The 27,099-nt window shown below is 39.4% G+C and overlaps 3 protein-coding genes across 5 annotated transcripts; all 3 read left to right on the top strand.

Moving 5' to 3' along the window:
* The first annotated feature begins 4,653 nt into the window (after positions 1-4,653).
* On the top strand, positions 4,654-5,613 carry LOC119254168 (olfactory receptor 5A1-like). Its single transcript, XM_037521290.1, has one exon. It carries the CDS (start codon positions 4,654-4,656, stop codon positions 5,611-5,613), a length of 960 nt encoding a protein of 319 aa, XP_037377187.1.
* Positions 5,614-12,136: 6,523 nt separating this feature from the next.
* LOC119254323 (olfactory receptor 5A1-like) lies at positions 12,137-14,021 on the top strand. 3 transcript variants are annotated; one of them, XM_037521431.2, is made up of 2 exons: positions 12,137-12,278; positions 13,012-14,021. In XM_037521431.2, exon 2 carries the CDS (start codon positions 13,015-13,017, stop codon positions 13,975-13,977), a length of 963 nt encoding a protein of 320 aa, XP_037377328.1. In that variant the 5' UTR covers positions 12,137-12,278; positions 13,012-13,014; the 3' UTR covers positions 13,978-14,021. The 3 variants fall into 3 exon arrangements, with proteins under 3 accessions (XP_037377328.1, XP_037377327.1, XP_054555140.1); XM_037521430.2 differs by having other exon boundaries at positions 13,015-14,021; XM_054699165.1 differs by lacking the exon at positions 12,137-12,278 and adding an exon at positions 12,889-12,901.
* An 8,131-nt stretch (positions 14,022-22,152) lies between these two features.
* Positions 22,153-23,226, top strand: LOC119254169 (olfactory receptor 5A1-like). Its single transcript, XM_037521291.2, has 2 exons — positions 22,153-22,165; positions 22,264-23,226. Exons 1-2 carry the CDS (start codon positions 22,157-22,159, stop codon positions 23,224-23,226), a joined length of 972 nt encoding a protein of 323 aa, XP_037377188.2. The 5' UTR covers positions 22,153-22,156.
* Positions 23,227-27,099: the final 3,873 nt, after the last annotated feature.

Consider the following 27,099-nt stretch of genomic DNA (forward strand, 5'->3'; position numbering starts at 1 on the left):
AAACCTTACCTATAATGAGGAACAAAGACTATAGAGTTTCTCAGTATGCTGATAAAGGATAACTAACACATTTAACTCAGTCCTGATGATATTTGGGGTGGATTTTTTTTAACCTCTATAAGGAACATAGGATCAGAATATGTAAGTGACTTTGTCAATCTCATAATAGGTAGAGAGACAAAATGAAAACCCCATCTTTGATTGATGATGCCATCATGTTAGTTGTCGATCCAAGAGATGTGATTGTTGTGGTGGTGTAGACCTTGAAGCCAGATTAAAAAGCCTGTTGTCATAGTAGAACCATGTGATAAATCTTATGTTTTGAGAACAGAGGTCCTGGTAGTTACCAGATACAGAGAAATTCCAATAACTGAATAGACCACATAGACTGTTCATTTCATTGATTTTCTATATTTTTTATATTTAATTAATAATCATTTATTATAACTAAATAACAATAATTTATGATTAAAAATTATGTGAAAATTATTTTAAATGAAATCCTTTTCAATTTTAATACCTACAGAACAGGAGAGGGTGTGAATACGGTTGTGTGTGAGCACGAATGAAGAGGAGGTGACGAGAGAGAAGAGGAGAGACACAAAGACTGGTGTGGACTTAATGTGAAATGACCATCTTTCACCATGTTACTCCTTGACCTTGTCCCTCATTGTGAAAGTGAACTGAGAAAAATAGAAAGGAGGAGGAATGGAAGAGGCAAGGAGAGACTGAAAATTATAAATTAGGGAGATTCTCTGAGGCTATAAAGAAGTAAAATTCATCAAATTCTGGGCTTTGAGGGTCTGCAACATGTCACGTGGACGCTTCCTAGAAACCGCTAGACTCAGAAATGATGGCCGTCATTTTGTCTCAGGTTGTGTAACCCAAGTCCAAGAGACTTCAGCCTCTCTCAGATTTCAGGGCCTTCATTTAGACCAGGGAGTAGAGAGACTTGGGAGTACACAGACTAATAGTCCAAACAAAAGAAATTACAGACAATGTACAAATAATATTTTCTTCAGAAAATTGTTTATGAAGTGTCTGTAATCATCCATATTTATAGAACACATTACCTCTAGAATTGCATAGATTTAATTTGTTTATAGCCACATAAAGATGATAAGTGAGATCCAGTGCCCAATTCCCTTCGAGAATTGAAGCATATTGAATTCTGCTACATTCCTACCAACGTAGCTACTGTCATTATGAATGTCACAAGTGTGACTTATGGAGAACAATAGCTCCTACTGACGTGAAAAATGTTCTTCATCTCTTGGCTGCAGCATCCAAAATTTGACCTTTAGCAAACATCTTTATAATTATCTTAAGAATATGTTCAGTTTCCTTGAAATCTGATTGTGGATTGGTGGCAAAATCGGGGTTGGGCAAGAGAGAAAGAGAGGAAAGAGAACACAGTGGGGTGGGAGCACAAGGGTCTATGGTGTGGACTATAGGGAATCTGGTGGTGGGTGGGTTGTGGCAGCAACACCTGCAGGAGGGATCTAGCACTCCTATAATTCAAACAATGATGTCAACCAATATTAACTCAATGAAAGATGTTATAAAATCAAACTATTTTATTCTTATGAAAAGGAATGTGTTCAGTTAAAGGTTGAATTATAGTACTTATCAGGGGGCATAAAAAAGCTAACTTATTAGCAGCTGTTAAGTAAAAAAAAATGAAGTCATTGCCCCAACCATGACTTTCTCCCTGGGAGTAAGATTGGCTGTAGTAGCAAAAGCAAGAATGGGACCTTGTCTAAAACTAAACTGGATCCCTAATCAGGTGCACTGGTGAAGGAAATTCTATGGGGACTTCTATTACTGGAAATCATCCAGTATAATATGCATTCTGATAAGCACTTTACAGACATACATAGTAGGACTCTTTCTGTGATGGGTGACTTGAAGATGTATCTGATGCCAGCTCAATTTATAGGTGATAAACTGAGATGTGAAGGGCTCATCTGCTCAGGTCACACAACCAGTAAGTGAAAGAGTCAAATCCAACCCAAATGACTGACACCATTGCCTGCGATTGGTACCATGGCAGTCGGTATCCTGTCTGAAAATAGTTTTATAGCATTCTCTCATGCGTCAATTTCCTGTTTTATGAATAGGGAATAACACACATATTGTTCATAGGGCTGCTATGATGATTAGCTCAGGTCAGGGAAATGATAAAATGCATGCATTACTATATTTAAAATGTGTGTGCTTGGTAAGCAGAGTGTCCACATATGTCATTTATTGTTATGAAGTTACTTAGCAAGTCACTGTGCCATATTGGGCTATTTCCTTAGCTCCTCTGGTTCAACGTACTTACCTGGAAAATAAATGTATGGCATGGGACAATGCAGAGATATTTCCAGCTCTAATTATGTCAAGTTTGTTAAAACAAAGTCTATAACCATGAGACTATGCCAGGGCTATGGGGAAGAAAGGACCAGAAGGGAACTGGAAAAATGGGCAGATTAGCCATGACCAAAGCTCCATGGAACATGACCCCAGAGAGCAGGTGCCTGGAGAGCTCCCTCCACCTAATTGTCTTTCCCCCTCACTCTGCTGCCCTCGATAATAAATGTTAGAGGACTCCCCACCTGTGAGCATCTCTCTTGCTGCCAGTGAACAACCTGTTTCATGGCTCACAGCTCCCATTTGGAGTCAACCGGGTCCATCCTGGAACATTTTTCAGGAAAGAAAGACGCTATTTCCATCCTTGGCAAGAAGTGTGTATTCCTGAGGGATCTTGGTCCAGGTGAGAAGCAAGATTTGGAAATAAGAGGATTGTGTACTGTCTCCACAGCTGTGTAAGCCTTCTAGCAGGAGTTGTGGGGAGCAAGGAGTGTGACACTCGGTCGCTTGTGTTCTTCAGTGCTGCCCTCTCCCTCCCTTCCTCCCCACCACGGTGGTGTCCTCCCATGGAATGTTCCCCTCATCCAAATTCCCTGACTCAGAGACAGGATTAATGTCAGGTATTACTCTGGGGTGAGGGCTAATATTTGGACTTAATTCTGTAATTTCTCAGGGACCTGATATTTAACTCTACCAGATTCTGGTTTTCCATATATGAACTAAGAGAATATGTCATCTAGAATCAAATAGGACTTTCAAAAGACCATGTGGGTACAATGACAACTGCTTTCCCTCAGGCAGACACTCACTGCCGGGGACTAAATACATGTTGTTTGCCAGAGATGCAGGTCTTCATTTTCCTGCACTGAATCCAGTGAAAGATAAAAGAATTCCAGAATCTGCCTCATTTTCCCAGTTCCCATGTCGATTGTCTACACATCCTGACATTTATGAGTTCGAGTTACTGTCTTTTGTAGGATGAGTCTTACACCTGTAGATGACAGTGGACTCCGTGATGACTGAGAATCCCGTAAGACCATGCACAGGGGCTGATGGCGGTTTTGCTGGGAGAAAAGTCAGAGTTTCCCACAGATATTCAAAGTATCACCAACTCCATAAAGAGCAAGAATCACCTCCTCAGGGAATTTAAGTAATAAGTATCACTATTAAGGAAGATAAACCCATGGATTCAAGGAAGGCAGCATGAGACTCTTACAAATCTGTGTTATTTAACTTCTCGCGTAGTTTGTTAGCGTTAATATTTGGCTAAGTCACATCCATTTCCAAGTCACTACTTGCATGTCACTCTTTCAAAATTCCTATTATGAATTACATACAGTTAGTCTTGTGTCTTCTAAATATGTGAAAAGGAAAAGCAATTACATATTGTAAATCCTTCCTTGTTATAGATTAACTGATTCTTAATTCTGAAGGTGATTTAATGAGAACCTACTGGACATTCTCATTCTACACTGAGGCTTCCCATGATCAGGGTCTTCTCCAAGCACTGGGTCACATGGGACTGCCTACTTAAAGTGACCTTCTTCACCTGTGCAGATAGGACAGCATCACCCTAATGGGTTTACTTCCCATTGCCATGTGATTGTAAGTTTGAAAGGGACAAAGGAAATCAAGATATTTAATTGGATAAAGCATTGATGATGCCTCACCACTGTCCTTGTCCATAGGGAGAGTGAGAGTATTTATGCAGGGAAATTTTTTTTTAAAGATTTATTTATTTATTTATACAAGCACTGGGTACAGTCAGAAGCATGGGAGGGTGAGAGAATTCACCAGAGCCAGAGGGGAGAGCAGAAGGCAGATTGACGAAGTATACTGCTGAGGGGAGCAGCGGGCGTCAGGAGAGGTCTGCGCGCCATGTGAGACCCTCGCCAGTGGCTGGGGAGCATCCAGGGATCGAACCAGTGCTGCAGAGGCTGCAGGCAGCTTCGCAACCCAGTGCTCAACCGCTGCGCCACCGGGGAGGCCCTATGCAGGGAAATTTTTCATTTAAGATTGAGGTTATACAAAAAACTATGAACCAGAGACACTCTATGGGGGGTAGGGGGCGGGAGGGGAGGGATTGGGGTCAAAATAAGGGGGTCGCAATTGTAAGGGGAATATAAAAATAAAATTTATAAAAAAAATTGAGGTTATACAAAGAGGCAAGATTCACTCAATGTTAATCAATCATGTTTGTATATTTAGTGAGCTGCATGAAAGAGAACAATGAAGAGTACTGTTTTCTGTTTTTTTGCCAATGAAACCATTTCCTCTGTCATCTTTTCTCAGTGCATGATGCCAAGCTGGTCAATGGGAAGGGACAGAAACCTCACATCTGTGACCATGTTTGTGCTCCTGGGAATCTCAGAAGATAAAGAGCTGCAGCTTAGTCTCTTTCCAGTCTTCCTGCTGATCTACCTTGTGACATTATTCTGGAACCTGGGTCTCATTACCCTAATCAGGATGGACTCCCACCTGCACACACCAATGTACTTTTTCCTCAGTGCCCTGTCTTTTATAGACATCTGCTACACTTCTTCCATCAGCCCAAGGATGCTTGCAGACCTCTTCAAAGATAAAAAAGTCATTTCCTTCTTTGCCTGTGCCAGTCAGTTTTTTTTGGCTTCCTGGATGGGTCAGGCTGAGTGTTGTCTCTTGGCTGCCATGGCCTATGACAGATACGTGGCCATTGGCAACCCTCTCCAGTACTCGACCATTATGGCGCCTGGGCTCTGTTGGAAGATGGTATCTGCAGCCCTTGTATGTGGTTTTCTTTCTGGCTTAGTTGAAGCAATCACTGGCTTTGAGTTATACTTCTGTGGGCCAAATGTTATCCAACATTTCTTCTGTAACATAACTGAAATTATGAGTCTGTCTTGTTCTAATCCCTTCATCGGTCAAATGAGTCTTTTTCTGGTCATTCTTTTTGTTGCTGGAGGTTCTATGGTTATAGTTTTGTTATCCTATGGTTTCATTGCAGCTTCCATCCTGAAATTATCCTCTGTCAAAGGAAGCACCAAGGCCTTTAACACCTGTGCCTCCCACCTGGTGGTTGTGACTCTCTTCTTTGGCACAGCCCTGGCTGTGTACTTGCATCCTAGTTCTGGCCACTCCACGAAACAGAACAGGTTTCTGTCCGTGTTCTATATTATCATTATTCCCATGTTAAATCCTTTTATCTATAGTCTCAGGAACAAGGAGATCAAAGAGGCCCTCAGGAGGGTGATGAAGAGGGCAACACATTTTTCTCATTAAGTGTCATACATGGCACATTATCTGATAAAGGAGAGCAAAATGCAGTAAAAAAATAAAACCAATTAGTGGTCATGTATTTCTCCCCTCATGGAATGTACGGTCAATATAAGTGTCCTTTTGTAGGTCATAAGAATATCTAGGGCCTCCCCGGTGGCGCAGCGGTTGAGCGCTGGGTTGTGAGGCTGCCCACGGCCTCTGCAGTGCCGGTTCGATCCCCAGCTGCTCCCCGGCCACCGGAGGAGGGTCCCACTTGGCGCGCAGACCTCTCCTGCTGCCCGCTGCTCCCCTCAGCAGTGTACTTCGGTCCTTCTGCCTGCTCTGCTCCCCGCTCTGGCTCTGGTGAATTCTCTCACCCTCCCGGTTTCTGACTGTGCCCAGTGCATGTATAAACAAACAAATAAATAAATAAATAAATAAATAAATAAAATACATGCCTCTTTATTTATTTTTTTTTTAATCTTAAATTTTATTTTTATATTCCCCCATACAATTGCAAACGCCCCATTCTGACCCCAATCCTTCCCCTCCCGCCCCCCACCCCCCAAAAAGTGTCTCTGGTTCATAGTTTTTTTTTTTTTTTTGATTTTGATTTTCACTTTCTTATATTCATTTTCCTGGTCCCTTATTTAAGTTTTCTAGATTCCTGCTATGAGTGAGACCATCCGGTATTTTTCTTTTTCTTTTTGGCTTATTTCGCTGAGCATGATCCCTTCCAGCGCCATCCATGTTGCTGCAAATTGCATGTGTTTATCTTTTTTGAATGCTGAGTAATATTCCATGGTATATATGTACCACATCTTCTTGATCCAGTCATCTACTTTTGGGCATTTGGGTTGTTTCCAAAGCTTAGCTATTGTAAACAGTGCTGCTATAAACATAGGGGTGCAGGTGCTCTTTGGAATTGATGTTTCTGTGTCCTTTGGGTAAATACCTAGGAGTGGAATTGCTGGATCATATGGAAGCTCTATGTTTAGTAGGTCCAGAAATCTCCACACAGCTCTCCATAGTGGTTGGACCAGTTTGCACTCCCACCAACAGTGCAGAAGAGTTCCTTTTTCTCCACATCCTTGCCAACATTTGTTGTTGCTAGTTTTTTTAATATGTGCCATTCTCACTGGTGTGAGATGGTATCTCATGGTAGTTTTGATTTGCATTTCCCTGATTGCAAGTGATGTTGAACATTTTTTCATATGTCTGTTGGCCATTTGCATTTCCTCTTCAGAGAAGTTTCTTTTTAGCTCTTCTGCCCATTTTTTGACTGGATTATTTTCTTTGTTGTTGCTGAGTCTCATCAGCTCTTTGCAGATTTTTGTGATCAGTCCTTTATCATTAGTGTTGGGTGCAAAAATGTTCTCCCAGTTGGTGGGGTTTCTCTTTGTTTTTGTTATTGTCTCTTTTGTTGTGCAGAAGCTCTTTAATTTGATGTAGTCCCAGCTGTTTATCTTTGTCTTCACTATCACTGCTTTGGGTGATGTGTCTGTAAAGATGTCTTTGATGTGCAAATCCCGTAGTGTTTCACCTATATTTCCTTCTATGTATTTTATGGTTTCAGGTCTTATGTCTAGTTCTTTAATCCATTTTGAGTTGATTTTTGTGTATGGTGTGAGGTAGTGGTCAAGCTTCATTCTTTTGCAAAATACATGCCTCTTTAAAAAAATAAATAAATAAAATACAATAAGGCTTTAAAAAAAAAAAAAAAGAATATCTAGGCAGAAAAGGTCAGAATCTGGCTTCCTGATCCTGGTCCCTTCTGCTTAGTGCTCTCCACACAGTATCTATCTGAGCAGCAGCTCCAACATGGTGGGCAGCATGAAATGTGATTCCATGATTAGACCCATGTAGATAAACCCTCTGTTCAAGAACGGGGATTCTGACTGATATTTTTTTTGTGTAGAGAAATGAGAGGAACCCAAGAGGTCACACAAACTGTTCTTTCTTCCCTGAAAATCTTTTACTTGTCATTTATTTATATTGCATTAAAAAGTAAAAGAATGTGTAAGTTAAATATGATAATTAAAAATTGAAAAAATGAACACATAATTTTAATTCGGGAGAGGTGGGAGGAAGGCGAGAGAGAAAGAGAGGGAGAGAAAAAGAAAGCAAGAGCAAGAGTGATAGAGTGATAGAACGATAGAGCGGGAGAGTGAGGTGGAAAGACTATTCTTGTTATTATTCCCCCAAAACCTCTTTCTTCTGTTATTTGAGTCAGCTTGTGCAGAAAATTGTGCAAAGAGATTGGTGAAAGGAATAGAACATAAAAGTAAAGGTTGGGGAAATATTCAGAGACTGGAAAGAAGAAAAGACATCATCATTGGGCACAGCTTACCCTGGATTGTGCCCCAAGGTATCCTCCTACAGCCTCTGAGACTCAGACATGATGGCCACCATGTTGTGTCTACAGAGGTAGAACCTTAGTCCCAAGCATCCAGCCTCCTGGGATTCCAGGAGCTTACATTTGATCAAGAGGCAGAAGATTCAGTTTCATGGGGATGCCGAAGAAACTTACAATCAAACTGAGGGAACTGATAAAAAATTGACAATAAGATTATTTTGTATCCCAGGCAAGAGTTCATGGACTTCGTGGCATACCTATTTCATTAGTATGTGTACAACATTAGGACTTCATGTAGCTCCATGTATGAATATGATTTTTCTATGTGATTCATCAAGATAGAAATAATCTCCCTCTTTCAGGTGGGACCCTGGGCATATTGAGTCCACCATGTTCTTCCCAGGGAGCAACAATCCAAGATGATCTTTGTAATTGATGGCTTTGCTGCATTGGTAGGTGGGACTGCTGAGATTAAAGCAAGTTGTAGTTACTAGAATCTGTTCTTTAGTGATCAGACGTGTGATTAGTAAACTCATCTCTAACATACTTTGTTATTTAAGTGCCCTTATGCAAACTACTTCCACACATGTTTTCCTCACCTCTACAATGAGAATAATAATTGTTACTGCCTCAAAGAATCAAAACCATTAACTCCCAACCGGTGGTTGTGCCTCTCTTCTTTGGCATGGCCTCTCTGTGCACGTGCATCCATCCTAGTTCTGCCACTCCATGAAATAGAATAAGTCCATACATGTTCCTTATTATAACTATCCCCATGTTAATCCTTCTTCTCTATAATCTGAGGAACAAAGATGAGAAACAAGTTCTCAAAAGGCTGATAAAGGGATAACTCATTTAACTCAGCAGCAATGGTTTTTTTGAACTTCTCTAAAACACATAGGTTAGAATATGTAAGCGACATTGTCAATCTCAAAATAACTAAGTAGAGAGAAGAAACAAATATCCTATCTTTATTTGCTGACCCTATCAAGTTAGCTGCCAACACAAGTGATGTGATTGTGGTGGTGGTGTAGATATGAAAGCTAGATTCAAAAGCCTGTTGTCATTATTAGAACCATGTGATAAGATTATTTTTTGACTAGTACTATAGGTATTAAATAAATAGAAATGGCAACAATGTAATAAGCCAAACCGATTGTTCATTTCCTGAGTTTTATATCTCTTTTTATTTTGTAAATAAGTATTTATTATAAACCAATGAAATTGTGCAACATTAATATGAGAACAATTATTTTAAAAGTAATACTTTATAATTTTAACACCGATGGAGTGAGCGGAATAAGTGAACATGGGTTTGTGTGTGTGTTTTGTGTGTGTGTGTGAGAGAGAAATAGTGAAACAGGGAGAGGTGGAGAGAGATAAATGAGGAGGAGCAGGAGGAAGAAACGAACGGGGAGAAAGAAGAGCTTTTGGAAGAGGAATTGAGGAAGACAAAGACTGCGCCAGACTTACTCTGAAATAACTTTTACTTCCATGTTAATCATTGAAGCAAAGTTAATCATTGAATTCTTTTGAAGCAAACTGAGAAAAATAGGTTAGGGAAATTCTCTGAGGCTAGAAAGAAGCCAAATTTGTCAAATTCTGCTCATATATGATTTGGAACACATTCCATGGAGGCTTCCTAGAAACCAGACAAGAGCACAGAAATGGTGGCTGCCATGTTGTGTCTCAGGAAATGGAACCCAAATGCCAGAGATGTGAGCCCCCCAGAAGTTTCAGGACCTTCAGTTCAATCAGGGATCAGAGAGTCACCAGACTAGGGAGTCCCATGAGACTCAGTTCAACAACAACACAAAAAATAACAGAAAATGTTATGAAGTGTCCATAATGCATTCATATTTATAGAACAGTTTACCCTCTAGAATTGCATAGATTTCATTTTTGAATAATCATGTAAAGGTGATAGGTGACATACTCTCCCCATATCCATGTAGAATATTGGGGTGTATAGGGTTCTGCCAAGCTCTTCCCAGTGTAGACACAATTCATTATGTATCTCACAAAGTGTGACTTGTGGAACAAAAATAGCTCCCATTGCTTGGCAAAGGTATCTATTTCTGACCTTTAGTTGACAACTTTAAATTATCTTAAGAAAATGTTCAGTTATCTTGAAAGTTGACTGTGCAATAGTGGCAAAAAATTGGAGGTGGGAAAGGGATAAGGGAAGGGAACAGAACACACTTGGGGGAAGACAAGGGTCAGTGGTGTAAGCTATGGGTTCTCTGGCTGTGGGTGAGCTATGGCAGCAATACCAGAAGAAGGGGATCCATTATTCTTGTAATTCAATGATGATACCAATATAACTCAACAAAACTATTATAAATCAAACTGTTTTATTGCATAAAAAAGAATGTGTCAGTTAAAACTTAAATTATAGTGCTTACCAGGGGAAATATATAAAGTAATGTATAGCAGGTGTAAAATCATATAATGAAGTCATTGGCCCAGCCATGACTAAGATGGGCTGAGTAAGATGGGCTGAAGCAAAACAAGGCAAGAATGGGTCCAAAACTGACCTGTATCCATAATCATAGCAGGTAGATGAGCTCCATTTCAAGAACAACTAAGACAGAAAAGTTGGTGGCATGATCCCAAATAGATCTTTTAATGAAGAATTAGTAAAACTGCAAGGCTTTGAATGATCAATATCAGAATACATGAAGGACAGCTTCTATTAAAAGAAGGCATCCTGTGTTATATACACTCTGATAAGTACTTTACAGTCATTTTCTAACAGGATTCTCTCCACAAAGAGCTACTCAATGTAGTAACTATGATGACTTGCCCATGTGCAGGTGACTGCCTGAGACTTGGAGGGGCTCCTGTGCTCAGGTCACACAACCAGTAAATGAAGAGCCGGATCCAATGTGACTGACTGACACCATTGCCCGTGGTTGTTAACATGGCATCAGTGCCCTGTCTGGAAATGGGTTTCATTGCTTTCCTTCTTGCCTCAGTTTTCTCTCTCATGACTAGGAAATAGTCCTTGTATAATTCTCAGACTGCTATGATGGTTAGCTCAGGTCAGGGAAATGATAAAAATGCATGTATTACTATATTAAAATGTGTGTGCTTGGTAAGCAGAGTGTCCACATATGTCATTTATTGTTATGAAGTTATTTAGCAAGTGGCTGTGCCATTTTCGGCAAAATCCTTAGCTCCTCTGGTTCTACGTACTTACCTGGAAATTAAATGTATGATATTGGACAATTCCTAAGACATTTCCAGCTCTAATTAGATAAGTTTGTTACAACAAAATCTATAACAGTGAGATCATGCCAAGACTATAGGAACGTGGACCAGAGGGGAAATGGAAAACATGGGGCTGATTAGCTGTGACCAAAGCTCCATGGAACATGACCCCAGAGAGCAGGTGCCTGGGTGTGTCTCCATCTAATTCTTTCCTCCTCACTCTGATGTCCTCCATTATAAATATTAGAGGACTCCCCACTTGTGGGCGTTTCTCTTGCTGTCAGTGAACAACCTGTTTCATGGCTCACAGCTCCTATTCTGGAGTCAACCGGGTCCATCCTGCAACGTTTTTCAGGGAAGAAACATGCTATTTCCATCCTTGGTAAGAAGTGTGTATTCCTGAGAGATCTTGGTCAAGGTGAGTAGCAAGATTTAGAAATAAGAGGATTGTGTGCTGTCTCTACAGTCGTGTAAGCCTCCTATCAGGGGCTGTGGGGAGCAAGGAGTGTGACACTTGGTCACTTTTGTTCTTCAGTGCTGCCCTCTCCCTTCCTTCCCTCCCCACCACAGTGGTGTCTTCCCGTGGGGTGTTCCCCCTTATCCAAATTCCCTGATCTCAGAGACAAGATTAATGTCAGGTGTTACTCTGGTGTGAGGGCTGATGTTTGGACCTAGTTCCACAATTGCTCCGGTACTTGGTATTGACTCTCCACATTCTGGGTTTCCCTCTATGAACTGAGAGAATATGTCATCTAGAATCAAGTGAGACTTTCAGAAAACCATGTGGACATTGACAGCTGTTTCCTCTGAGCCAGACACTCACTGCTGGGTGCTAAAGTCCTGTTGTTTGCCTCATAGATGAAGGTCTTCATTTTCCTGTTCTGACTCCAGTGAAGATGAGAAAAGAATTCCAGAATCTGCCTTGTTCTCCAAGTTCTGATGTCCATTGTCTACACAACCCAACAATTATGAGCTTAAGCCACTATCTTTTGTAGGATGAGTCTTACCCCTGAAACTGATAGTGGTCTCCGTGGTGACTGAGAATCCAATAAGACCGTGCACAAGGGCTGATGGTGGCTTTGTCTGGAGGAGGGACAGAGTTTCCAAGTGATTGTTAAAGGTATCACTGACTCCATAAAGAGCCAGAATCACCTTCCCAAGCAATTTAAGTTATAAATATCTGTATTAAGGAAGACAAATATGTAGGGTCAAGGAAGGGAAGGAAGCATGAGGCTCTTTTCAATCTGTATTATCTCAAGCAGCTTATTATACGTCTCGAGTGGCTTCCTAGAGTTAAAATTTGGTTAAGTCACATTATTTTCCAAGTCACTACTTGCATGTCACTCTTTCAAAGTTCCTATTATATTATTCTTGGGTCCACTATACTTTATGAAAAGGAAAAGCACTTGCAAATTGTAAATCTTTTTTTGTTATAGATTAATGAATGCTGATTCTGAAGTTGATTTTAATGAGCACCTACTGGACATCCTCATTTTGCAATGAGATTTCGCATGATGCAGGGTCTTCTCCAAGCACTGGGTCACATTGGGCTGCCTAGTTAAAGTGACCTTCTTTACCTGTGCAGATAGGACAGTGTCTTCCCTAATTTGGTGTAATTCCAAATGCCTTGTAATTGTAAATTTGAAAGGCACAAATGAAATTAATATTTTGTAGCTGATAAAGTACTGATGAACCTCACTACTTTGTCTAATCCCAAAGGGAGAGTAAGAATATTTATCTAAGGTAATTATTCACTTAAGATTGGAGGTTATATATCTGCTTGAAAGAGAAAAATGAAGAAATTTTTTTTTTGTTTTGCCAATGAAACCATTTCTTCTTTCATCTTTTCTCAGCAGATGGTGCCAAGCAGGTCCATGGGAGGGGACAGAAACCTCACGTCTGTGACCATGTTTGTTCTCCTCGGAATCTCAGAAGATAAAGAACTGCAGCTTAGTCTCTTTCCAGTCTTCCTGCTGATCTACCTTGTGACATTATTCTGGAACCTGGGTCTCATCACCCTAATCAGGATGGACTCCCACCTGCACACACCAATGTACTTTTTCCTCAGTGCCCTGTCATTTATAGACATCTGCTACACTTCTTCCATCAGCCCAAGGATGCTTGCAGACCTCTTCAAAGATAAAAAGATGATTTCTTTCATTGCCTGTGCCACCCAGTGTTTTGTAGCTTCCTGGATGGGTCAGACTGAGTGTTGCCTCTTGGCCGCCATGGCCTATGACAGATACGTGGCCATTGGCAACCCTCTCCAGTACTCGACCATCATGGCACCTGGGCTCTGCTGGAAGATGGTTGCTGGGGCCCTTGGGTGTGGTTTTCTTTCAACCTTAATTGAAGTAGTCACTTGCTTTGAGATGTACTACTGTGGGCCCAATGTCATCCAGAATTTCTTCTGTAACATAACTGAAATTATGAGTTTGTCTTGTTCTAATCCCTTCATCAGTCAAATTAGTCTTTTTATGATCATTGTTTTTGTTGTTTTAGGTTCTCTGATTATTATTTTGTTATCCTACGGTTTCATTGCAGCTTCCATCCTGAAAATATCCTCTCTCAAAGGTAGCACCAAGGCCTTCAATACCTGTGCCTCCCACCTGGCGGTTGTGACTCTCTTCTATGGCACAGCCCTCGCTGTGTACATGCATCCTAGTTCCAGTCATCCCACAAAACAGAACAAGTTTCTGTCCGTGTTCTATGTTATTTTTATCCCCATGTTAAACCCTCTTATTTATAGTCTGAGGAACAAGGAGATCAAAGAGGCCCTCAGGAGGGTGATGAAGAGGACAACACATTTTTCTCATTAAGAATAATATTGGTATGTTACCTGAATAAAGAAATAAAAAAATAGGAAAACAAAACAAAATATAAGATGGAGTATTTCTATTCCTAACAAAAGACCGAAGTAATAATAGGTAAGTGTCTTTTAGTGTCTTTTCGTCAATCATTAGCACATTGGGCAGATAAAAGTAAACATCTGATTTTTCGGTTCCTGGTGTTATCCTAGTGGACTCCAGGCAGGGATCTGTGTGAGCAGTAGCCCCAACATGGTGGGCAGCTTGAAAGCCCATTTCCATTATTAGACTCATGTAGATTAACTTTGTTTTTTAAGATAGAGGTTCTGCTAGATTTTATATGTAGAGGAAGGAGAAAATCTTGGAAGCCATACAAAGTGATCCTGCTTCCATGAATTTTTTTAGTTTATTTATTAACATATCAATTGAGAGTAAAAGAATGTATTTATTAAATATTGATAATTACAATTGTGAAAATGAATACCTTATTACTAATTTGGAGATTGAGGGAGGAGAAAGACAGTGAAGGAGGAGGAAGAAGAAGAGGAACAGGAGGAAGGGGAGCAGGAGAACTGTTATTTTTAATTGCCCCAAAATCTGTTTCCTCTACCTTACTCGTGAGTCAGATTTTGAAGTGAATTACGAAAATGAGATTGGAGAGAGGAAAAGACCATTTAAAACTAAAGGTTGGGGAAATACTTACAGGTGGAAAGAAACCAAAGGTGTCATTATCACAGCACTGGTGCACCTGTCATGGCCAAGGCACCTTCCTGGAGACTCTTAGACTCAGAAATGTTCCCTGCTACGTGTGTCTACAGAGGCAGGACGTGAGTTCTAGGAGATCTGAGTTTCCCAGAGTTCTAGGGCCTTGAGTTTGATCAAATAGCAGAAGATTTAGCAGACTTGGGGTTGCCACAATAACTTAGAGTCCAAGCAAGAGAGTTTATAGAAATTGACTAAGATATTATTTTATTTTCAAGACAAGAGTTCATTGACTAAGTGTCATCATATTACAATAGTATGTATACACCATTGGACTCATGTAGTTGCCCCTGTATGAATCTAATTTTTTGCATTATTTACCAAGTGAGAAATAATCTCTCCATTTCAGGTGGAACCCAAAACCATGAGTTTCATGTTGAGTCCACCATGTTCTTCCCAGGTAGCAACAATTCAAGTCGATCTTTGTATTGATGATTTGAAGCATTGGCAGGTGGGATTGCAGAGACGAAAACAAGGTGTGGTTAAAAGTATCTGTTCTTTAATGATCAGACCTGCAATTATTGAACTCATCTCTAACATACTTTTTAGATAAGTGCCCTTAGCAAGCTAAAGACACACATATTTTCCTCATCTCTACAATGAGAAGAATAATCAAATCTTCCTTAAAAAATGAGAAAACAATTAACAGAAGTGAGGCATGAGGAAAACTAACCCAGAATCTGGTATATGGTAACACTTAATGAACGTTAACTGATGCAATCAGTAATTATTTAATTTTATTATTCAATTTCATGTATGTCAAGAGAAATCCTGGAAACTTGCTAAAAAAAGACAAATTAAGCAGATTTGGAAAATGTACTCCAGTTGGGACATAACAGTGAAAAGCCCTTACTGCCCCTCTGCAGCTTATTGCACAAGGAAGCATCCTCAGGGAAGTGGAGGGAACTCAAGTGTATACTAGTGAGCACATGTGGGGATGTTACCGTGCTCTGAAATCTATTACATACATGGAATCTTGCTTTTCCTTCTGACCACTTGTTTTCTTCCTCCCTCCTTTCTTCTTTCCTTCCTCTTTTCTTTTTTTTTGGGGGGATTAAACCTATTTATTTTTAATTTTTTTATTTTATATGTTTTTTACATCATTTTTCATTTTTGCACAATGTACGCGTTTTCATCTTGGTTAGAGTCCCCATACAATTCCCACCCCCCCTTGTTTTGATCCTACTCCCTCCCCCTGCCCCCGTAGTGTGTTTCTGGTTTATAGTTGCTTATTGATTTTGATTTTTACTTTATTATCATTAGGTTTTTTTCTGGTCCTTTATTTAGGTTTTCTAAATTCCTGCTATGAGCGAGACCATCTGGTATTTTTCTTTTTCTTTCTGGCTTATTTTGATGAGCATGATCCCTTCCAGCACCATCCATGTTGCTGCAAATTGCATGAGTTTATCTTTTTTGATTGCTGAGTAATATTCCATTGTGTATATGTACCACATCTTCTTGATCCAGTCATCTATTTTGGGGCATTTAGGTTGTTCCCATAGCTTACCTATTGTAAACAGTGCTGCTATAAACATGGGGTGCAGGTGCCCTTTGGAATTAATGATTCTGTGTCCTTTGGGTAAATACCTAGGAGTGGAATTGCTGGATCATATGGAAGCTCTATCTTTAGTAGGTTGAGGAATCTCCACATCCTCACCAACATTTGTTGTTGCTAGTTTCTTTAAAATGTGCCATTCTCACTGGTGTAAGATGGAATCTCATTGTAGTTTTGATTTGCATTTTCCTGATTAAAAGTGACATTGAACATTTTTTCATATGCCTGTTGGCCATTTGCATTTCCTCTTTGGAGAAGTTCATTTTTAGCTCTTCTGTCCATTTTTTTGACTGTATTATTTACTTTGCTTTTGTTAGTCTCTTCAGCTCTTTGTAGATTTTTGTGATCGGTCCTTTATCATTAGTGTTGTGTGCAAAAATTTTCCCCCAATCGGTGGGGTGTCCCTTTGTTTTGGTTATTGTCTCTTTTGCTGTACAGAAGCTCTTTAATTTGATGTAGTTCCAGCTGTTTATCTTTGCCTTCACTATCACTGCTTTGGGTGATGTGTCTTTAAATATGTTATGAGGTGTATATCATGTAGTATTTAACCTATATTTCCTTCTATATATTTTATGGTTTGAGTAAACCTGTTTATTAAAGTGTCAAACATTTGATAAGCTTTATTCCAGGTAATTCTTAAGATTTTATATTTGCTATCCTTTTGTACAATTTGTTTCTCTTTCTCTTTCATTTGCATGAAATTTCTTTATTTTCCCTTAAGTATCTATCAAAATAATGCTTGTGTTCCTTTTCTAAGTAGTATCTGTGAAGAAGAGTGAAAAGCACAGATGGCAAAGAGAGTAAATTAATCCTACTCAATTACATCATTCTGAGAAAGTCATTGTTATTTCTAGTTCATTCCAGGGGACAGTGAATGCACAGATGTGGTGGTGGCCAAGGTGATAACATTAATAGATGAATCAAGTTGGAGGAGGTCATGGGACTAGATAAAGCAACATTTACCTAGCTCTATTTATTTTTGTCCCATGCAAGACTGTGGGCTTGTGGTGGGCAGTTCCTCTGTTTCAAGAAAATCATAGATTTTTAAAGATATGTCAATACAAAATTTGAATGACATTAAAATGAGTGAAAACCATGTATCAACCAAATAGCACAGGTATGTGGACATAGCCCTTCCTTCCCTTTAATCTCCACCTTCTTTCTGTGGACTCTAGTTACGAAAGCTCTTTTTGCAATTTACTTTTGGTAATGAATGTTAAGTTATCCTAATTCCAAAAGTCGCTGGAACAAAACAACTAAGAAATAAACAAATAAATAAAAGAAAAATGTCTCATGTTCTGTGTTTATGTGTTCTTTGTGTTTTGTGTTCCTTGATTTTATTAGTACCTCAAACAGTCACTTCTTTTCATCTCCTACCTTTGTGGACCAAATATCATTCAGCATTTCATCTGTGACATAGGTTATTACCTTTCTTGCATCAATCCATCCATGTGCTAAATGATTCTCTTTCTTTACATCTATGTTTGATTGGGTTGGGTCTTTGTTTGCTGCCCTTTTACAGTCTGGAGATATTGAAGTTTCAATATTGAAAATACCCTGCATCAGAGGTAGCGCCAAGACCTTGAACACCTGTGCCTCCCACCTGGCTGCTGTGACTCTCCTCTATGGCACAGTCCTCGCTGTGCACTTGCATCCTAGTTCTGGCCACTTCACGAAACAGAACAAGGTTCTGTGGGGTTCTATGCTATTATTATCCCCATGTTAAACCTTATCAATAAACTGACTTATGATTAAATAAGAGAACAATTATTTAAAAATAAATACTTCATAAAAGGAATACCAACAAATTCAATACATGAGTAAATATGGGTGTGTGTGTTTGCGTGTAAGCTGTGTGTGTGTGTGCAAGAGAGAGAGACAGACAGAGACAGCATGAGATGAGGAGGAAGAAGAGTATTTGTAAGAGTAGAGAGGAGAGGCACTAAGACAGGTCCTGATTTTTTTGAAATAACTGTTTTTCCTCCACGTTATCCTTGTCTTTCCTTGTAAAGTAAATTGTGAAAAAATAAAGTTAAGGAAATTCTCTGAGGTTAGAAAGAAGCCAAAGCCATCACATTCTGGCCACATATCAGTCTGGAACATGTTACATGGAAGCTGAACGAAGCTCAGAAATGATGGGTGACGCCATGTTGTGTCTAAGGAAGTGTCATTCAATACAATTCAATTCAATACATTCAATAAATACCCATGTCCCCGAGATGTGAGCCCCCAGAGGACTCAGGGCTTTCAGTCTGACCTGGGATCAGAGTCACCAGACCAGGGGGTCCCATGAGACTCAGGGCCACAAAAATTCACAGAAAATGTAAAAAAAATCCTTTAGAAAATAGTTTATGAAGTGTCCTTAATATAATTTGTATTGATAGAAACTTTTACTCTATAGCACTGCAAAGATTTAATTTGTTCAGAGCCATGTAAAGATGATAGGTGAGGTACTGTCCCCATATCACATCTAGAACATTGGGGCATGGTGAGCTCTGCCATGTTTTCCCTATGTAGCCACAAACCTTATGAATGCCAAAAGCATGACTTGAGCAACAAAATTAGTCCCACTGAGGTGAAACATGTTCTGCATTGCTTGGCTGGGGCATCCCATTCTGACCTTTAGTGGACATCTTTAAAATTGTCTTAAGAACATGTTCAGGTACCTTGAGAGCTGACTGTGGAATGGGGGAGCCAGAGATAGTGGGGGAGGGAGAGGGAAGAGGACACAGTGGGAAGGGAGAGGTTTGTGGTGTGAACTGTGGGTTCTCTGGTGGTGGGTGAGCTGCGGCAGCAACACCTGAAGGGAGGATCCAGCACTCCTGTTGGTGAAACAATGATGTCAACCTATATTAAGTCAATAATATTTGTTAAAAATATCTTACTGTTCTCATACAAAAGAATATATTCAATTATCGTTAAACTCCACTTCTTGTCAGGGTACTATATGCACTAATGTGTTAGCAGGTGTTAAACAAATATGAAATCATTGTCCATCCATAGCTTTCTCCCCGGGAGTAAGATTGACTGAAGCAGAACAAGGCTAGAATGGGACCTTGTCTAAAACTGACCTGATCCCTAATCACAGCAGGTAGATGAGCTCCATTTCAAAAAGAACCAAGAAAGAAAGGTTGGTGGCATGATCTCAAGTAGATGTTAAATGAAGAGTTAAGAATACTGCATGATTTGGAAAGAACAATATAAAAATACACAAATGACGGCATCTGTTAATAGAAGGCATCCTGTGTAATACACACTCTGATAAGTACTTTACAGACATTATCTCACAGGATTCTCTCCACGAAAGGCTACTCTATGATGTAACTATGACTACCTGCCCATGTGTAGGTGATGACCTGATTTGGAGGGGCTCCTTTGTTGAGGTCACACAGCAGCAAATGGAAGTGTCAGAACAGATCCACCTGATCGCCTACACCATTGCCTGGGATTGTTACTATGGCAGTTGGTATCCTGCCTTAAAATTTTTTTTGCATTCTTTCTTGCCTAAATTTCCTCTTTTGAATAGGGAATAATTCTCATATGATTCACAGGATGCTATAATGATTAGTTTGGGTCAGGGTATTGATAAAATATATGTATCAATATAATTTAAATAAAATTGGTGGTAGACAAGAAAGTGTCCACATGTTTAATTTATTCCTATTTAGCTATTTTACCAAGTGACTGGACATCTTGGGCAAATTCCTTTGCTCCACTCGTTCAATTTACTTCCCTGGAAATTAAATGTTTGACATGGTGCTGTTCCTAAGACACTTTCAGCTCTAATGCCCCCAAGCTTGTTAAAACAAAATCTGTAACCATGAGATTATTGCAGGATTATGAGGAAGAAAGTATCCAAAGATAACGTAACAAAATTGGGCAGATTAGCTGTGACCAAAGCTCCATGGAACAGGCCCCCAGAGAGCAGGTGCCTGGAGGCTCCCTCCATCTAATTGTCTTTCCCCCTCACTCTGCTGTGCAAGATAATAAATATTAGAGGACTCTCCACTTGTGAGCATCTCTCTTGCTGTCAGTGAACAACCTGTTTCATGGCTCACAGCTCTCATCCTGGAGTTAACAGGGTCCATCCTGAAACATTTTTTAGGGAAGAAATATGCTATTTCCATCCTTGGCAAGAAGAGTGTATTCCTGAGGGATCTTGGTCCAGGTGAGAAGCAAGATTTAGAAATAAGAGGATTGTGTGCTGTCTCCACAGCTGTGTAGGCCTCCTAGCAGGGGCTGTGGGGAGCAAGGAATGTGACACTCGGTCCTTTGTGTTGTTCAGCACTGCTGTCTCCCTCCCTTACCTCCCCCCCATTGTGGTGTCTTCCTCCTTATCCAAAGTCCCTGACCTCAGAGACAAGATTAATGTCAGGTATTACTCTGGGGTGAGGGCCGATGTTTGTATCTAGTTCTGCAATTTCTTTTGGACTTGATACTGAACTCTGCACTTTCTGGCTTTCCATATATCAACTGGAAATAATATGTCATGTAGAATCAAATGAGATGGTATCTGTAAAGATGGACACTTTGCAAACATTAATAATTGTGTGCTGAACAATGATGTACTGAATTTGAGGGAGAATTTCCTATAGGCAAAGCAGGCTTGTCTATGCCTTGCAGACATCTACCCCAAGGACCCTTCTCATTTGTTATAACCTTAGGGAATATGTTTTAAACAATACTATTAACTCGATTTCCAATCAAATTCATGGCTTTATTTCTGAGTAATAAGAAAAAAGTGTCCTTACATAAAAGATAGTCAAATCTCATGTACAATATTTTTGGTCTTTTGAAATACTTCAATATATCTCCGTTCTCAATTCTAGAGACCCAAAGGATCTCTAGGTCCTAGCGTGGGTGCACACAGATACCAGAGGTCCCTAATGAAGATGCAGGTAGTATTGTTCCTACAAGGTTTCCTACCTTTCTTATATGGCATCATTGGTTTTCATTGTATAACATACTGACTTATCAAAAACTCATGTTGTGGCGAACTCACAAATTCAACATGTCCTAGCAATTTTGATTGGGGAGGGTATTTTATTACCTAGATCTACACAGTGAAATCTCAGATGAATATTTATATTAGTCAACATTCATTCTACACAGTTTCTTGGGAAATGATGGACATTAAAAAAACATCAAAGAGAGTGAATATATTTACAATTTTTTTCCACCCAGCTTTCCAGATTTTAACAAGGTGAAAGTTCTTATGGGATAATGAAATAATATGCACCCCATACTGTTATTGGGTAGTGATGGGTCACACATACACATTTAGTTATGGCTGCCTCTGTTACCAGGATGTAATCAATAGAAATTATATAGTCTAACTGAGTGATCAAAAAGTGACATTGTATTATGTGATACACATTTCCTTAAAAATGAATCCAGTACAATAGGAACATAACTTTTACTGTAAGAGGTTTCTAAGGATAAGGCAGCCTGTTCAATGGGCTGTGTAATCATTCCTGTGCTTGCTGGTCCCTGGCACAAGTGAGAAGCAGCCACAGTAAATGGAGGTGGAGAACCTGACTCACGCAAACTAAATAGATAATAATGATGTTTTTAGTAGCACTTAATGAGGAATTTGTGTTCCCCAGGAACAGAGTTCACATGGGCCTGCCTAGTTAAAGTGACCATGCTTCACCTGTGCAACAGGACAGTGTTACCCTAAGTTGGTATAATTCCCATTGCAATGTTATTGTAAATTTGTAAGGGACAAGGGAATTCCAGATATTCTATTGGATAAAACATTGATGCAGCCTAACTACTGTGTCTTGTCCCATAGGAAGAGTAAGAATATTTTTCAAGATAAAGTTTCAGTTAAGATTGGTGATTATACAAAGAGGCAAGATTCACTCGGCACTAATGAGTCCTGTAAGCATATTTAGTCAGCTGCATGTAGAGAAAAATGAAGAGTATATCTTCTATTTTTTGAGAATTAAACTATTCCTATTTCATCTTTTTCTCAGCAGATGATGCCAAGTGAGTCCATGGGAGGGGATGTAAACCTCACTTCTGTGACCGTGTTTGTTCTTCTGGGAATCTCAAAAGATAAAGAGCTGCAGCTTAGTCTCTTTCCAGTCTTCCTGCTGATTTACCTTGTGACATTATTCTGGAACCTGGGTCTCATCATCCTTATCAGAATGGATTCCCACCTGCACACACCAATGTACTTTTTCCTCAGTGCCCTGTCATTTATAGACATCTGCTACACTTCTTCCATCAGCCCACGGATGCTTGCAGACCTCTTCAAAGATAAAAAAGTCATTTCCTTCATTGCCTGTGCCACCCAGTGGCTTGTGGCTTCCTGGATGGGTCAGGCTGAGTGCCTCGTCTTGGCCGCCATGGCTTATGACAGATACGTGGCCATTGGCAAACCTCTCCAGTACTCGACCATCATGGCGCCTGGACTCTGTTGGAAGATGGTGGCTGGGGCCATTGGGTGTGGTTTCCTTTCTAGCTTAATTGAAGTAGTCATTGGCTTTGAGATGTACTACTGTGGACCCAATGTCATCCAGAATTTCTTCTGTAACATCACTGAAATTATTAGTCTGTCTTGTTCTAATTCCTTCATTGGTCAAATGATAGTTTTTCTGATCATTCTTTGTGTTGCTGGAGGTTCTATGGTTGTAGTTTTGTTATCGTATGGTTTCATTGCAGCTTCCATCCTGAAATTATCCTCTGTCAAGGGTAGCGCCAAGGCCTTCAACACCTGTGCCTCCCACCTGGCGGTTGTGACCCTCTTCTATGGCACAGCACTCTCTGTGTACATGCATCCTAGTTCTGGCCACTCCACGAAACAGAACAGGTTTCTTTCTGTGTTCTATGTTATCATTATTCCCATGTTAAATCCTTTTATCTATAGTCTCAGGAACAAGGAGATCAAAGAGGCCCTCAGGAGGGTGATGAAGAAGACAACACATTTGTCTCATTGAGTATCATACTTGGTATGTTATCTAATAAAAAGAAAGTGAAGTGCTGTAGAAAAAAAAATTTGTGACTATGTATTTCTACCCCTAATGGTCAGAATATATAGTGTCCTTTTGTAGATCAGAAGAATATCTAGGCAGAAATGGTCCGATTCTGCCTTCCTGATTCCTGGTGCCCTTATGCTTAGTGCTCTCCACGTAGTATCTATCTGAGCAGCAGCTCCAACATGGTGGGCAACTGGAAACTGTGATTGTATGATTAGACCCATGTAGATAAACCTTCGAGAACGGGGATTCTGATTGATTTTTTTGTGTGTAGAGAAATGAGAAGAACCCAGGAAGTGACACAAAATGTTCTTTCTACCTATCTTTTACTTGTCATTTATTTATGTTACATGAAAAAGTAAAACAATGTATACATTAAATAATGAAAATTAAAAATTGAGAAAAAAACACAGTGTAATTTTTTTGTGGGCCTTACATAGAATCACCTGGGAGTATTGTTTTATTTTATTTTATTTTATTTTATTTTATTTTATTTTACTTTATTTTATTCTATTTTATATATTTTTACATCATTTTTCAAGGCAGCTTCCTAGAGCCTCTGAGACTCTTGACATGATGGCAGCCATGTTGTGTCTGTAGAGGCAGGACCTGTGTCCCAAACATAAACATCCAGCCTCCTGGGGTTCCAGGAGCAGAAGATTCAGCAGACATGGATCTGCCCCAGAAACTTGGAAACAAACTGAGACAATTCATAGAAAATTGACAGTAAGATTATTTTATATCCCAGATAAGAGTTCATGAACTTAGTGTCATACTTATTTCATTAGTATGTTCTAAACATATAGCTGTCATGTAGGTCCATGTATGAATATAATTTCTTTTTTTTTAAGGATTTAAAAAAAAAAGATTTATTTATTTATGCATACGAGAATTGGAGTGCAGCCCAGAGGTGTGGGAGGGTGAGAGGATACACCAGAGACAGAGCAGGGAACAGAACAGGCAGAGTGAGTGAAATACATTGCTAAGGGGAGCAGTGGGCGAGGCAGGAAAGGTCTGCGTGCCATGTGGGTATCTCCCTGGCAGGTCAGGATTGAACCCGCACTGCAGAGGGTGTGGACAACTTCACAGTGCAGCATTCAACCACCTGTGCCACCAGGGAGACCCATGAATATGATGTTTTTTTTGGACTTGCCAAAAATTTTTTATTTTTTATATATTTTTAAATTTTATTTTATATATTTTTTACATCATTTTTCATTTTTGCACAATGCATGTATTTTCATCTTGGTTATAGTCCCCATACAATTCCCACCTCCCTTGTTGTGATCCTACTCCCTTCTCCCCCACCCTGTAGTGTGTCTCTACTTTATAGTTGCTTGTTGATTTTCATTTCTTTATGTGATTCATCAAGTGAGAAATAATCTCCCTGTTTCAGGTGGGAACCTGGGCGTATTGAGTCCAGCATGTTCTTCCCAGGGAGCAACAATCCAAGACGATCTTTGTAGTTGATGGCTTTGCAGCATTGGTGGTGGGACTGCTGAGACTAATACAATTTGTAAATAGAATTTGTTCTTTAGTGATCAGACCTGTGATTAGTAAAATCATCTCTAACATACTTTGTATTTAAGTGCCCTTATGAAATCTACTTCCACACATGTTTTCTTCACTTCTACAATGAGAATAATAATTGTTACTGCCTCAAAGTATCAAAACCATTAACTTCCAAATGGTGGTTGTAATTCTCTTCTATGGCATAGCCTCTCTGGGCATGTGCACCCTAGTTCTGCCATTCTACGTAACAGAATAGGTTCCATACATGTTCTGTGTTATAACTATCCCCACGTTAATCCTTCTTTATAATCTGAGGAACAAAGATGAGAATCAGGTTCTCAAGAGACTGATAAATGGATATCTCATTTAACTCAGCAACAATGGATTTTTGAACTTCTCTAAAAACATAGGTTAGAATATGTAAGTGGCATTGTCAATCTCAAAATAACTAAGTAGAGAAAAGAAACAACTTTAATTGCTGACCCTATCAAGTTAGCTGCCAAAATAAGTGATGTGATTGTGGTGGTGGTGTAGATATGGCACTAGATTCAAAAGTCTGTTGTCATTATTAGAACCATGTGATATGATTATTTTTTGAGATGTGCTATAGGTATTAAATGAATAAAAATGGTTACAATGCAATAAGCCTAACAGATTTTCATTTTCTGAGTTTTTATATTCTTTTTATTTTGTAAATAAGTATTATGAATAAAATTGTGGAACATTAATATGAGAACAATTATTTTAACAGTAATACTTTAAATTTTAACACCAATGGAGAGAGCAGAATGAGTGTGTGTGTGTGTGTTGTGTGTGTGTGAGAGAGAAATAGTGAAAGAGGGAGAAAGAGAGAGAGATGAGGAGGAGCAAGAACAAATGAAGGGGGAGGAAGAAGAGTATTTGGAAGAGGAATTGAGGAAGGCAAAGACTGCTCCAGACTTACTCTGAAATCAGCGTTTCCTCCATGTTATTCCCTGAATCTTCTTTTGAAGTGAATTGAGAAAAATAGGTTAGGGAAATTTTCTGAGTCTGGAAAGAAGACAAATTCATCAAATTCTGAGCACATATGAGTTGGAACACGTTCCAAGGAATCTTTCTAGAAACTGAATAAGAGCGCAGGAATAATGGCTGCCATGTTGTGTCTCCAGAAGTGAAGCCCAAATAGCAGAGTTGCGATCCCCACAGAAGTTTCAGGGTCTTCAGTTCAACCAGGATCAGAGAGTTATGAGACTAGGGAGTCCCATGAGACTCAGAGTCCAACAACAACAACAACAAATAACAGAAAATGTACAAAGAAAGATTTTCTTAAGGCAATGGTGTATGAAGTAAGTGTCCATAATACATTCATATTTATGGAACATTTTACTTGCTAGATTTGCACAGATTTAGTTTTTTTTTAATAAACATGTAAAGGTGATAGGTGACATACTCTCCCCATGTCTCATCTATGATATTTGGGTATATAAAGTTCTGCCACGCTCTTCCCAATGTAGGCACAAGTCATGTATCTCATGAAGCATGACTTGTGGAGCAAAAATAGCTCCTACTGACTAGAAATATGAAATTCATTTCTTGGCCTGGTATTCCCATTCTGACCTTTAGTGGACATCTTTAAATTATCTTAAGAAAATATTCAGTTACATTGAAAGCTGACTGTGCAATGGTGGCAAAAATTGGAGGTGGGAAAGGGAGTAGGGGAAGGAAGAGAACACACTTGGGGAGAGACAAGGGCCAATGGTGTGGGCTATGGGTTCTCTGGTGGTGGGTGAGCTATGGCAGCAACAGCTGAAGGAGGAGATCCAGCTATCCTGTAATTCAGTGATGATGTCAACCAATATAACTCAACAAAAGCTATTAAAATCAAACTAATTTTTATTCCTATAAAAAAGAATGTATTCAGTTAAAATTTAAATTATAGTGCTTACCAGGGGGAATATATAAACTAACATATAGCTGGTGTAAAATTATATAATGACGTCATTGCCCCATCCATTACTTTCTCCCTGGGAGTAAGATTGGCTGAAGCAGAACAAGACCAGAATGGGACTTTGTCTAAAACTGCCCTGATCCCTAATCACAGCTGGAAGATGAGCTCCATTTAAAAAAGATACAAGACAGAAAGTTTTGTGGCATGATGTCAAGTAGATGTTTTAATGAAGAATGAGTAATATGCATGATTTGGAATGATCAATATCAGAATACATGAATGACAGCTTCTATTAATAGAAGGCATCCTGTGTAATACACACTCTGATAAGTACTTTAAAGATATTATCCAACAGGATTCTCTCCACAAAGGGCTACTCAAAGTAGTAACTATGA

This window comes from Talpa occidentalis, unplaced genomic scaffold, assembly GCF_014898055.3.
Source record: "Talpa occidentalis isolate TD23 unplaced genomic scaffold, MPIMG_talOcc4v2.1 talOcc4.3, whole genome shotgun sequence".
NCBI lineage: Eukaryota > Metazoa > Chordata > Mammalia > Eulipotyphla > Talpidae > Talpa > Talpa occidentalis.